Source organism: Euphorbia lathyris, chromosome 5 (genome assembly GCF_963576675.1).
Source record: "Euphorbia lathyris chromosome 5, ddEupLath1.1, whole genome shotgun sequence".
Taxonomy (NCBI): Eukaryota; Viridiplantae; Streptophyta; class Magnoliopsida; order Malpighiales; family Euphorbiaceae; genus Euphorbia; species Euphorbia lathyris.
The window spans coordinates 68,954,602-68,968,793 of record NC_088914.1 but is presented as its reverse complement, the minus strand read 5'-3'; the positions used below and the strand labels follow the sequence as shown (position 1 = coordinate 68,968,793).

The following is a 14,192-nucleotide window of genomic DNA, read 5'->3' as shown; positions in this document are numbered from 1 at the left end:
ACATATTTCCTCAGGGGTGCGAAGCTTATCGTTCCATACTTTGTCATTTCGTGCCTTCCATAATTGCCAACATATCATTGCGATACGATTATAGTCGCTTGTTGCATCTTCAAGGAGATTGATAAACCACTGAATGAAGCTGGTAATCTGATCCATTCGATTATCTTGAAAAAAAAATTGCCAAACCTGAGACGCCCATGGACACCCGATGAAAACATGAAATTCATTTTCCCCAAATGCGCCACAAATGGGGCAACAATTAGGAAGAGAGCTATGACGGGATGCAAGGTTGTTTAGCGTTGGTAAACAGTTAGTAAATATTCTCCACAGACAATTCTTAATTTTCGGTGCTACCTTCAGGTTCCAAATTAAATTCCAGTTGATTCGATTTGTATTTATCAGAGACATCAGTATTGGTCCCAATGCTTGAAAGTATCCGCTTCTTACCGTGTACGCTCCAGATTTATCCTTCGGCTAGAACCATCCATCTTCTGCCCTCCTACGTCTGATAGGAATGGAACGAATCAGCGCAGCATCACGACTATTAAAATTACTACTGATGATCTCTTCATTCCATCCCCCATAATCATTCATTAAGTCTTTCACAAGGCTTGTTTGTAATGATGTAGCAACCGAACTCGTGGGATACAGATTCTCATCATCAGGAAGCCATGGAATATTCCAGATGGAACTGGACTCTCCATTTCCAATCTTCCGCCTCAGCCCCTCAATCAATAAATCACGACCAGCCATGATGCTACACCATATGAAAGAAGGGTTATGCCCTAAGGAAGCCTGTAAGAAATCAACATTAGGAAAATAACGTGCTTTCAGTAATTGAGAAACCAATGAATTCGGATGTCGAACAAGCCGCCAACTTTGCTTAGCCAACAGTGCAAGATTAAATTTGTGAATGTCACGGAAGCCCAGTCCTCCATTTGATTTTGGCCAGCACAACTTATCCCAAGCCTTCCAGTGAATTCCACCTGATGTAGAGCCCGATGAATTCCACCAGAACATGTTCAACATATTATTAACATCATTACATAACTCATTTGGCATAAGAAAAATGCTCATTATGTAGGTGGGAATAGATTGTAGCACAGATTTGATGAGAATCTCCTTCCCTGCTCGAGACAAGTATTTATCTTTCCAACTATTGATACGTTTCCAGATTCTGTCTTTTAAAAAACCAAAGGCTTGCATCTTGCTTCTACCAACAACTATAGGCGCCCCCAAATAGAGACCCATATCCTCAACTTCTCCAATCCCGAGTTCATTACAAACATCAGAGCGGGCCTCAACCGTCGTATTGCCGCTAAAAAATATAGACGACTTTTGGAAATTCACGCATTGACCAGATGCTTGCTCGTAACACCTCAAACATGATTGAACCTCCTCGTCTTCTCTTTTATTTGCCCGAAAGAATAGGTAACTGTCGTCGGCAAAGAATAAGTGGGAAACTTTTGGAGCATTGCGAGACACCTGAGCTCCATGAATCAATCCCATCCGTTCTCTAGCTGATAGCAACGATGATAGGCCTTCAGCATAGATCAGAAATAGGAAAGGTGATAATGGATCCCCCTGCCTCAAACCTCGTTGAGGAATAATCGGTCCAATCTCTCTACCGTCATGCAATACTTTATATGAAACTGTGGAAACCATCATCATCATCCATTGAATCCATCTTAAGTTAAACCCCATCTTTTTCATCATATTTTCCAAAAAGCCCCATTCAATACGATCGTATGCTTTACTCATGTCGAGCTTCAAAGCGGTTGTCCCATGTTTCCCTTGCCTCAACCCGCGCAATTTATGGATCATCTCATACGCCACAATAATGTTATCTGAGATGGATCTGCCAGCTATGAATGCACTCTGAGTAGTAGCAATGATGGATGGAAGAACAATTTTAAGTCTATTAGCTAATATTTTTGATAGAATCCTGAGCAGAACATTACAGAGTGCAATCAGGCGTAAATCAGAGACATATTCTAGCTTACTGATCTTTGGAATGAGCACAATCAACGTATCATTAAGATTCAGCGGGATCCTGCCAGAACGGAGAATAGAAAAACATACCTCGCATACATCAGGTCCCACTATACTCCAAAAATGCTGAAAGAAAGCCGGATTTAATCCATCAGGGCCCGGACTTTTATCCGGGTGCATAGAGAAGCAAGCATTTTTTACTTCGTCGTTTGAGAATGTGTGAGATAGCAACTCATTTTCCTCCTGCGTGACCCTTGATTGTACAAACGGTAGAAGTGCAGAATCATTATTACACATACTCGTGAATATCCCGTTAAAATATTCAGATAGAATATCGTCTAATCCGTTGCCCTTTGTGCATCAATTACCGTTAGAATCCTTGAGACTCGAAAAGTTGTTCCTCTTTCTTCTGTCTGTTGCGTAGGAATGGAAGTATTGTGAATTTGAATCAACATCTCTTAACCAAAGCAATTTAGCTCTCTGTTTCCAAAAATCTTCTTGTTTCTTTAATGTTGACATATATGCTAATGAGGCCTCCTTGAATCTTTCCATTCCATACTCATCCCTTCTTCCTTGTACGGCTTCCATCTGCAATCTGTACATATTCAAGGATTTTTTAAAATTTGATTCCAAAGAGGAACTCCACTCTTTGAGTGCATCGGTACAAGCTGATATTTTAGTAGATATCGAACAATTTTTATCAGAGATCCATGCTTGACGAACAACTGTTTCACAGTGAGACTCCCTTAGCCAAGCATTCTCGAAACGAAACCTATTGATCATAGGACAGCGTAGCCACATCTTACTCTCTAAAAGGATAGCTGAGTGATCCGATGAAATAGTAATAAGATTTCGAGTTCTAGATTCTGCAAATAATTCTTTCCATTTTGAATTGACAAGTGCACGATCAAGAGTTTCCTCAATCCATCTATGAGTACCTCGACCGACTTTCCACTTGAATGGATACCCATCCATGGGAACTGACCCTAAACCACTCTCCTCCACGGTTTTTTTTGAATCCTTCAATAAGCCAATTCGGCTGACTTCTACCTCCTTGCTTCTCCTGCAAACTCATTATATCATTAAAGTCCCCTATGCAACACCATGCATAATCCTCTTGGTCTTTGAGGGATCGCAGCAAATCCCAAGAGGCTCTCCGACGATGTCTTTCCAGGAAACCATAAAATCCCATAACACGACAGGTTGGTATATTTGGAAAGGTAATAAAAGCATTAATATGATTAAGTGAAGATGACTGAATTGTAACTGTGACATTATCTTTCCATAATAGCGCAATACCACCCCCTTGACTCGGGCCGTTCATAATAAAATATCCACTGTACCCGAGCTTTCTACCAACCAAAATCACTTTCTCCTCCTTAATCATAGTTTCCATTAAGAAGGTAACCATAGGCCTATGAACCCTAACCAGGTCCATCAGAACATTAACTGTACGTGGATTGCCCAGCCCACGACAGTTCCAACTAAGGATACTCATTGGGCTATGTGAATCTCGAGTCCGACTTCTTCATCATCAGCCAGACATAATCTCGCATATGCTTCCATCATACCCTTACCTTTATCCATGAATGATCTGCTAATAATGGATCACAGCGAATAGAATAGAGAAAAAATCGTAGAAAACGATTACAAACCCTTCTCACAGAGAGAAGACCTAATACCACTCCATGCGGAGAGACAAACTACACTCCATGCAGAGAGACAAACTGTAGGCTATCTTTCACATTGCAAGAAAGCACAAATTCACCAAATAGGATCGTGAAAGAACCCAATCATACATAGACACAATCAAACAATTCAAAAGAAACCAATAAAAAACAAAATTCAAACGAAAGCATTATGAAACCCCAAATCAGAGTCGGAGCAAAACCACGACAACAACGAGATATCTCAGATGGAATTCAATTACTACCAGGGAAGAGGCATGGATGAGGATTAAAGAAGAAACTAGGGTTCAACTCAGAGGGTTATCCTCTAATTCAAATCCTTTGGCTTAATTACGAGAAATTTACTTTCAAATGATATATGGGCTAAGCCATTCACGTTTTCTGGACCAAAAAGCCCAAATCCATGGGCCTGCCAGTACTAATATAGTTCCTGTCCTCTCTTCTGTTCCTGTCCATTGCCATGGAAGCTTCAACGGCTCTCTCATCTACCCCTCAATTCGAACCAGACATTGAAGCTATCAAGCTTAGGCTCATCAAGCATGGCGTCTATCCAACTCCAAAAATCATCCGCGCTCTCCGCAAGAAACAATTACTCAAACACAAGCGAAAACACACCAAAATGGCCCAAACCCTGCAACCTCCACCTCTCACCCCCTCCCAAAAGCGCGCCCTTGCCGAGGATTCCCATTTTCTAGCCGTGAAACGCGAGTACAGAGACTTTTCAAAAGATGTAAAGGCAGAAGCACGGTCCTCGAGCAGCGGTTTGTTAGTAGGCAGGCCGTGGGAGATGATAGAGAAAGTGAAATTGAAAGAAATCGCTGGTGACAGTAAGGAATTCAATGGAGACAAGTTAAAGATGGAGAATCTGCGGGAATTGAAAGAAATTTTTGAGGATGGTTTGAAATGGGTTCTGGATAATGATATTGAAATTGAAGAAGAAGGTGATGATTCGCTTTGGAGCCAAAATCGACGGCTATGGGACCCCACAAAGCGGAGATGCAGTGATAAACAGGCAATTCGATTTCTTGTAGATAGGTTTGTGATTGTCATGAAAGTCTTTGCTTTTTTTTTTTTAAGAATTATTTTTGAATAATCATGGATGATTTCTTATTCCTTTTGAGCTTTTCAGACTTAGTTCAAGGACAGTGACTGTAAAAGATTGGAAACTAGCAAAAATAATGAAGCAATCAGGATTGCAATTTAGTGAAGGACAGTTGATGAAGATTGTGGAGGGGCTTGGGGATAAAGGAAAACCAGAACAAGCTATGGCGGTTGTGGAATGGGTATATAATGATAAGGAGCGTAGAGATTGTAGAAGCAGGTGATTCTGACTTTTTGCTTTCTTTTCAGTTTTATCACAAACATTTAACTTGCAGAACTAGTTTTTTCAGATAAGAAGTTGTTTGTTTGACCTAGAATCTATGGTTACTCTGAGACCTGAGGCAGAATTTATGTATTATATGAATTCTTCCTGCAGGTTTGTTTACACAAAACTCTTATCAGTGCTTAAGAAGGAAAGGAGGCCCAAGGAAGCTCTAATCATTTATAATTTAATGCGTGTAATTATCTGACATTTTCATTCCTTCATGTATTGTAGCTCTTATAATTCATATGTTTGACATTTTTTTATGAGGTTTTTGAATTGATTCTTTCATTCAGGAAGACTGCAGCATATATCCAGACATGGCCGCATATCACACCATTGCTGTTACTCTTGGTCAAGCTGGTATGCTGAAAGAGTTGCTTAAAATTATTGAATGCATGAGGCTGAAACCTTCTAAAAAGATTTATAATAGGTATAACAAGAATTGGGACCCAATCCTTGAACCCGATTTGGTCATATATAATGCTGTAAGTAAGCATGAACTAGTAGCACCCTTTGGTTAAATCAGCTGAGGTACTGGGTAATTGAATGACTTGCATACATATTCTTTGCCAGGTATTGAATGCTTGTATTCCAAACAAGCAGTGGAAGGGAGTGTCGTGGGTGTTTCAGCAAATGAGAAAAAGTGGGCTTACGCCTAATGCAGCTGCATATGGATTAGCGATGGAGGTAATTTCTAACTTTGATTAACATTTTGTTGAATGTTGATCTTTGTCTTAGGTAACGGGATAATTTGCATGTCCTACATGCTGCCGTTTATGTAATGTGAAAAGTAGGGTAGTCATTTTGTTAGGAATGTGCTATGAAATAAGGATACAGCAGCAATATGAACAATACTGAAGGAGTTATATTATAATATCTCAATGGCTATAGAACAGTGATTACAAGGACAAAATAAGTAGAGGTTAAACACTACCCAGGGACTGAGCCCCGTATCCCCCAGCACAGCTGGTGACCCCAAAAGAAGTAAAGTAATTATCAATCCCTAGAACACACATTCAGACCTTATTTAATAGACCTCCACACAAGCAGACAAAATACTAGGAATAAGAAATACCAATCAGACCCTTAATCATTCTTTCCCTTCTCCTTATCACGTGACTTCTTCTTTCTCTCATAAACTCTCCATATCTTTGGCCTATTGCTATCACTGCCGTCCCGTTGAAGAGCAGTCTTGTCCTCAAGACTGATGTCAGGATATTGAGCCCGTATGGTGAGCTCGTCCTCCCAAGTTGCATTTTCAGCGCCCTGGCCGGACCATTGCACTAGCCACTGATTTAATTCCTCAGTGCCCTTAGATAGCTTGCGACTAGCTAATACCTTTTCCGGACGAAATGAAGTAACGAACTCCACTTCGAAGCCATCGGGCAAGGATGGTTCAACAGCATGGGGAGCTGCTGCCTTTTTCAACATGGAAGCATGGAAAACTGGATGAATTCTGGAATGGGGAGGCAACTGCAGTTCGTAAGCGACTTGACCAATGCGACGGAGTACTTGAAATGGCCCATAAAAACGAGCAGCTAACTTCTGGTTTACTCGGCGAGCCACCGATTGCTGTTTGTGAGGGCGGAGTTTAAGGTAAACCCAATCGCCATCGGCAAATGTAACGTCACGACGATGTTTGTCAGCTTCCTTCTTCATTAACTGCTGAGCTTTCAATAGATGTAGCTTCAATTGGTTAAGGGCTTCTGTGCGATCATTGAGCTCTCGAGCAACCCATTCAACCCGAATTTCCCCGGGGACATACTGAAGCGGAGTTGGTGGTTTCCTGCCATAAACAATTTCGAAAGGAGTCGTTCCTGTCGAGGCGTGAAAAGTTGTGTTGTACCAATACTCAGCCCACGGTAACCAAACGGACCAGGTACGGGGCTGCTCCACGCAAAAACATCTCAGGTAAGCTTCCAAACAACGGTTGACGACTTCCGTCTGTCCATCCGTCTCTGGGTGGTAAGCGGAGGACAACTGCAATTTAGTTCCCTGCATCCGAAAAAGTTCCTTCCAAAACCAGCTCATAAAAATTGGATCCCTATCACTGACGATCGCCTGTGGAATGCCATGAAGTCTGATAATTTCTTTGGCAAAAACTTCAGCAATGGTTTTGGCTGAATAAGGGTGGCGGAGAGGGATGAAATGGCTATGTTTACTGAGGCGGTCAACAACTACAAGTATCGCATCAAAGCCTTTGGACCTTGGGAGGCCCGTAATGAAATCCATTGAGACCTCATTCCACACAATCTCTGGAATTTGTAGTGGTTGTAAGAGACCAGCCGGAGCTATAGTAGAAGCTTTATAACGCTGACATATGTCGCACCGCCGAACATAATCTTGAACCGATTTACTCATTCCCACCCAATATATATTGGCTGCCAGCCTGCGATATGTCCGATAAAAACCCGAATGTCCTCCCAAAGGCGAGGAATGGAACTCGGCCAACAGAGAAGGAATCAGAGGAGAGGAAGCGGGAATGACTAACCGATTTTTGTAGAGGAGGACTCCTGACTGTAAATGGAAACCAGGTCTGGAATTGGGATTGGATTGTAAATCATCTTTGATTTTCTGCAGATGTGAATCTGTATCTGTACCGCGGTGCAACTGTGCTCCCTCAACCCACTGCGGATAAGACTTAATCAGTGTTAATTCTCCATCCTCAACCTTGCGCGATAATGCATCAGCCCCACTATTTAACTTGCCCGGCTTGTAAAAAATGTCAAATTGATAGCCAAGAAGCTTTGCAACCCAATTTTGCTGATCGCATGTTGTGATTCGCTGCTCTAATAAGTGTTTCAAGCTCTTTTGGTCTGTGAAGACCCGAAATTTTCTCCCCACAAGATATGGGCGCCAGTGTTGAATTGCGAGAACCAAGCCCATTAATTCCTTCTCGTATGCTGATTTAGCTAAGTTCCGTTCCGCCAAAGCCTTGCTAAAAAATGCAACAGGCTTCGAATTTTGCATCAATATGGCACCTACCCCGCGGCCGGAAGCATCACATTCAATGTCAAAATTGTCTGCAAAATTTGGCAAGCTTAACACCGGAGCTGCTGTCATTGCTTTCTTAAGTGCAATAAAAGCCTTTTGGGTCTCGACAGTCCAAAAGAATCCTTCTTTCTTTGTTAGGTCTGTTAGCGGCTTCGCTATCTTCCCGTAATCCACTATAAATCTTCGGTAATACCCGGTCAGCCCCAAGAAACCGCGGACCCCTTTTACTGATTTAGGTGTAGGCCAGTTCCACACAGCATCGATTTTGGCTGGGTCCATTGAAACCCCGGCTCGGGTGACAACATGTCCCAAATATTCTACCCTCTGCCCTCCAAAAGTACACTTTTTACTGTTAGCGACAAATTGATTGACCAACAGAATGTGAAGTGCTTCACGCACATGCTCCATATGTGACTCCCAATCCGGACTGAAAATAAGAACGTCATCAAAGAAAACCAAGACTGATTGACGAAGAAGCGGGCGAAAAATCTCATTCATTGTCGCTTGAAAGGTGGCCGGTGCATTGGTTAAGCCGAAAGGCATAACCAAGTACTCATAATGTCCGTCGTGCGTGCGAAACGCCGTCTTCTCAATATCGTCTCCCTTCATCAAAATTTGATGATAACCCGCCTTGAGATCAATTTTTGAGAAATAACGAGATCCCGACAACTCATCTAATAGCTCATCAACAATCGGAATCGGATACTTGTCAGGAACTGTCAGTTTATTCAAGGCTCGATAGTCCACGCATAGCCTCCATGATGCGTCTTTCTTTTTCACGAGTAACACTGGGCTGGAGTAAGGACTACTGCTATTTCTGATCACCCCCTGCTCCAACAGATCATGAACCTGTCTCTCTATCTCATCCTTGTGATGATGGGGATACCGATATGGTCTAACACACACGGGTCCACTTCCGGGTAAAAGACTGATAGAATGGCTGATTCGGCGAGACGGCGGTAACCCTCGCGGTTCTTGAAAGACTACAGCAAATTCGGACAAGAGTTGGTCCATTTCGTCTCGTTGTTCAGCGGTAAGTTCCTCAAATTTGCTATCTCTTTTAGGTTCCAGAATTGATAGCGTATCATTTTCTTCCACTAGCCATGCTTGGAGGGGTGTTGTAGTTGCTATTTTTGAACTTCCTCCATCCAGTTCAACCAAATGTCCCCTGTGCCAAAATCTCATCTTCCCCTGTTTCCAATCATGCCACACCTCTCCCAAGGTTCGAAGCCACTCAATACCCAATATCATATCCAAGTTGCCCAAATCGAAAACCAAAGCCCTGAGGTCACAATTAAACGCTCCCATTTTCAATCCAATAGTCGGACAATAATCGGAAATCCGTACCTTATATCCGTCTCCTAATCTGATGTTGAGTCCTGCTCCCACCTCAGCCTTGATACCCAATAAATCCACTAACCTTCTCGATATGAAATTATGAGTAGCCCCGCTGTCTACAAGCACCGATATTGGGATCCCCCTAATTTCCCCTTCTATCCTGATAGTTTTGAGATTCTCATGACAATTTCGATCAACAAGCCCATTCCACTCCAAAACTTGACATTCCCCATTTTCTTCATTCACACTTGCTTCCCCATACGATTCCGCTTCTATGAGAACAATTTCCCCACCACCATCAACCTCCTCATCATCGGCCAGCAATAGGATTCGTAATTTCCCTTCCGGGCAGCGGTGTTGCGGAGAGTAGGCTTGACCGCATCTAAAACACAACCCCTTTCTTCTCCTTTCATCCCAATCCTTTTGAGTAATGTGCTTTGTGCCTCTGTTTTTTTGAGTTTGTTGTGAGATGGAAGATGATGCTGTATATTGTGGTTGGGCATTATTTCTGAAATTAGAAATGTTAGAATTACTGCCTGTGTAATTAGGGCTTGAATAGTTGCTGCCCACTGCAGACCCAGCCCATCTTTGGGTTTCTCGGCCCAAAGAATTTCCAGCCCTAAAATTGCTTCCTTTCCACATGCTAGGGGTCACGTGAGACTTAAAATCACTTTCCTTCCCTACCCAACTGCCGCTTCTGAAACCGCCACCGCTCTTCCCCTTATCCTTAGATCTTTCCGCCGTCCGGGCAAGACGCATCGCGTCGAACCGTGTTTCTGGGTTGTGCATCATCACGACATCTTTGATATCTTCTCTCAATCCCTTGACAAAGTATCCCACATATTGCAACTCAGGCTGTCTAGGAACCAAAGATGCGATTAGTTCAAACTCTTCAATAAACTGACCCACGTTTCCAGATTGTTGCAGCGCCGCTAACTCGATATAGGGATTTTGCATCTCCAAACTTCCAAAACGCTGAAATAGCTCGTGTTTGAAAACTCCCCATGACAGAGTTGGTTCAGATTCTATCAGAATGGAGAACCAGTTAATGGCCGGGCCGGACATACATATTTCCGACATCGGAATTTGCAGTTCTGGAGGTGTATGGTTGATTCGGAAATAAGTTTCGGCTCGTGTCAGCCACCCTTTGGGGTCGAAACCATCAAACATAGGAAGCTTCACTCTTCTGCCGGCGAAATGCTCATCGGTTGTTCTGTTTGGTGTGGAGCTGTTTGGAGTTTCTGGTGCCATTTCAAGCTGCCTCCTTGCCCACGGAGTTGCAGTTTGGCCGATTCTCACACCCTCACGAGTGCCGGTATCGGAGCCTTCCACTCCCTTAAGTCTTCCCTGAGAGACAGATTCATCCTCTGTTTCAGATGGTTTATCGTGCTTCTTCATCCAGCTAGACATTTGAACTTGCAATTCTTGAAAAGCAATCTGCATACTGTTTACATTTTGAGACAAAATGGTAACTTGTTTCCCTACTCCTGAAATCTGATGTTCAACTCCTGCTATTCTCGCATCTGTTGCATCTAACTTGCCTTGGATCTTCGGATCCACTTCGCCGGTGGGTTTTGACATCCGGCAGGTCGGACCAATTTGTTAGGAATGTGCTATGAAATAAGGATACAGCAGCAATATGAACAATACTGAAGGAGTTATATTATAATATCTCAATGGCTATAGAACAGTGATTACAAGGACAAAATAAGTAGAGGTTAAACACTACCCAGGGACTGAGCCCCGTATCCCCCAGCACAGCTGGTGACCCCAAAAGAAGTAAAGTAATTATCAATCCCTAGAACACACATTCAGACCTTATTTAATAGACCTCCACACAAGCAGACAAAATACTAGGAATAAGAAATACCAATCAGACCCTTAATCATTCTTTCCCTTCTCCTTATCACGTGACTTCTTCTTTCTCTCATAAACTCTCCATATCTTTGGCCTATTGCTATCACATTTTATGAGCAATTATATGATAGAAACAAAAACATAACACACACAACAAATAGAAGGAGCAGAGTTGTATGATAGTTCTTCACTAGCCTAGTTAGCTTGAGCACTGAAATTGGCGTAAATAAAGAAGGAACATTAACTGATCTAGTACTTTTATGACTTACTTATGGTTCTTATTCACTGATCTAGTACTTTTATTTGACATTAACTGAAAGCCACTGTTCTAAGGGTTCTCTCATTAGTACCCTATATATATGGATTGGATAGTCTACCTTGACCCGGCAGAAAGTTAGACTAATATAATTAATTTTATTAGTTAAAATAATTATTATTGTGTACTTGTTAACTTTTGGCTGGGAAAAATAATTTCTACAAGTAAAATGCCATTTATATGAAAATTTATTCTAGTCTCATTAGAAGCTATTTTTTAAAGGTAATGCTGAATTCTGGAAAGTACGACCTTGTTCATGAGTTATTTAGGAAAATGAACAGACGTGGGGAATCTCCTAAAGCACTCACATATAAAGGTAGTGTAGTTAATCTCTCTCATATATATATAGTTGTTTAGTTGGTCTCTAATTCTGTATTCCGACTTCCAGTTCTTGTCGGCGCGTTTTGGAAGGAAGGTAAAGTCAATGAAGCTGTGAAAGCAGTGAGGGATATGGAACAAAGAGGAGTAGTTGGAAATGCTAGTGTATATTATGAACTAGCTCGCTGCCTCTGCAACCATGGGAGGTGGCGAGATGCTCTACTAGAGGTTAGTTTTCATTTTCATTTATAGCAACAATATATACTGAGACGGGTCTCATAGTTTCTTCATGAAGCATTTCTGATCTATATCTCTTGCTAAAATTAATTTTTTCTAATATGCCTATAGGTCAACAAGGTGAAAGGACTTCGTTATAGTAGACCGTTGGAAGTCACTTTCACTGGCATGATAATGTCTGCTCGAGATGGTGGGCACCTCAGTGATTGCATCTCTATCTTTGAATACATGAAAGCCTATTGTGTCCCTAACATTGGGACCATAAATATTATGCTCAAAGTTTATGGCCAGAATGATTTGTTCTCAAAAGCCAAAGAGTTGTTTGAGGAAATTAAGGGATCCAAAAACGAAATTTCCCTCGTACCAGATGAGTTCACATACAGTGCAATGATTGAGGCATCTGCTAGTGCACTTCAATGGGAATACTTTGAACTTGTGTACAGGGAGATGGTCCTCTCCGGGTATCAACTAGTTCAGAGCAAGCATGCATTGCTACTCGTGGAAGCATCCAGGGTCGGGAAGGTAGTTAAATGGTTCTAAAATCTTAAATTATCATATGAGCTCAACTCATGGCTAGTTATTAAATCTTGATGCTTGTTTGGTTCTTATTGCAGGGTCATCTCCTGGAGCATGCATTTGATGCAGCATTAGAAGCTGGAGAAATTCCTCATCATTTGTTATTTATCGAAATGGTATTTCAAGCCACGGCTCAACAGAATTATGAGAGAGCTGTAATCCTTGTCAATACTATGTCATATGCCCCATTTCAAATCAGCGAAAGGCAATGGGAAGATCTTTTCCTGAAGAATCGGGATAAAATAACTCGGGAAAGTTTAAAGAAGCTGTTAGATGCACTTGGTAATTCAGATGTAACATCAGAGCCGACAATTGTAAACTTGTCAAGAACACTGCTTTCTCAGTGTGGTTCGGATAGATCATGTTTGCCAGAGGATTCGGTTGTTGATGAAACCGAAAACACAATTGTTGAACATTGTAGCTTCGATGAAGAAGGTAGCAACGACACAGATGAGGTGTGTAGGTTGAGAAGAGAGGGATTAGTTAGTAGTGAAGAGATGGGAGCAGATGGATATGAGATAGAATATGGAATTGGGTTAAACGAGGATGATGATTCTTGTACCTCTAAATTGCCCTCAGCAAATGAAATACTAAGTTCCTGGAAGGAAAGCAGGAATAGTGGGATATTTAGGAATTCATCAAACAATAAAGTAGATCATTTGTCCCTAAATTAAAATTAATATATAGTTTGTTATTTGGTTCAAATCAGAAATATGCATTTTAAAAAACATCTTCTCTTGTACTGGTGGTTTTTCTATCAAATCTGCTTGGGAGTGTGCAGACATGCAGATTTCTTGATGGATTCTTCCACTCGTCATGGTTTGATTTTGTGGTTAACCTCGGTTAAATTGAACTGTTTAATTGGGGATAATCATGTAATGCGACTCTTCTTTTTAGGCAATTTAATTGTGGCGAGACTATGAACCATCCCCAGCTATTCCACTTCAATATATATATATATATATATGGGGGAGGGATCAAGTGAGAACCCTCTCTTAGATGAGGACACTTCCTTATGGTGAGAACATTTAAAACTACGCCGTTTTGAGTGTAAAAATCAATTAAAAACACTAAATGTTGTGAATGAGATTCAAACCTTGGCCAGTTAATTGTACTACACTCTACTTACCACTAAGACAATTGTTTCTTTTGTGCATTATATTACGCGCGCTGCTTAATATACTATTGTGCTAGTAGCATCTATTATTTAATATTTGACGCATGCACTTATTAATATCGATTAAATATGCATAATAATAAATTATTAATAGAAAAAAATACAAGAACATGCTCTAATTTCTTATTTATTTAATTCATTTATATTTTTGTAATTTATGTTATATAAGAAAATATACGTTATGTTTTTTTAGAACATGTGTCATGTTTTTTCGAACATGAGTTATAAATTATATTATAGAACAAATGAAAAAACGATCCAGATATCTACTGATTTTTTTAGAACATTATACTTAATTTTTGGAACACAAACTATAAACTTTAGAACATACAT

General features: G+C 41.1%; 1 protein-coding gene across 1 annotated transcript; it reads left to right on the top strand.

The window, feature by feature from the left end:
* The first annotated feature begins 4,140 nt into the window (after nucleotides 1–4,140).
* On the top strand, nucleotides 4,141–13,605 carry LOC136229061 (pentatricopeptide repeat-containing protein At5g67570, chloroplastic). Its single transcript, XM_066017628.1, has 9 exons — nucleotides 4,141–4,715; nucleotides 4,810–5,001; nucleotides 5,158–5,239; nucleotides 5,340–5,531; nucleotides 5,620–5,733; nucleotides 11,774–11,867; nucleotides 11,940–12,097; nucleotides 12,218–12,628; nucleotides 12,721–13,605. Exons 1-9 carry the CDS (start codon nucleotides 4,141–4,143, stop codon nucleotides 13,354–13,356), a joined length of 2,454 nt encoding a protein of 817 aa, XP_065873700.1. The 3' UTR covers nucleotides 13,357–13,605.
* The last annotated feature ends 587 nt before the right edge of the window (nucleotides 13,606–14,192 follow it).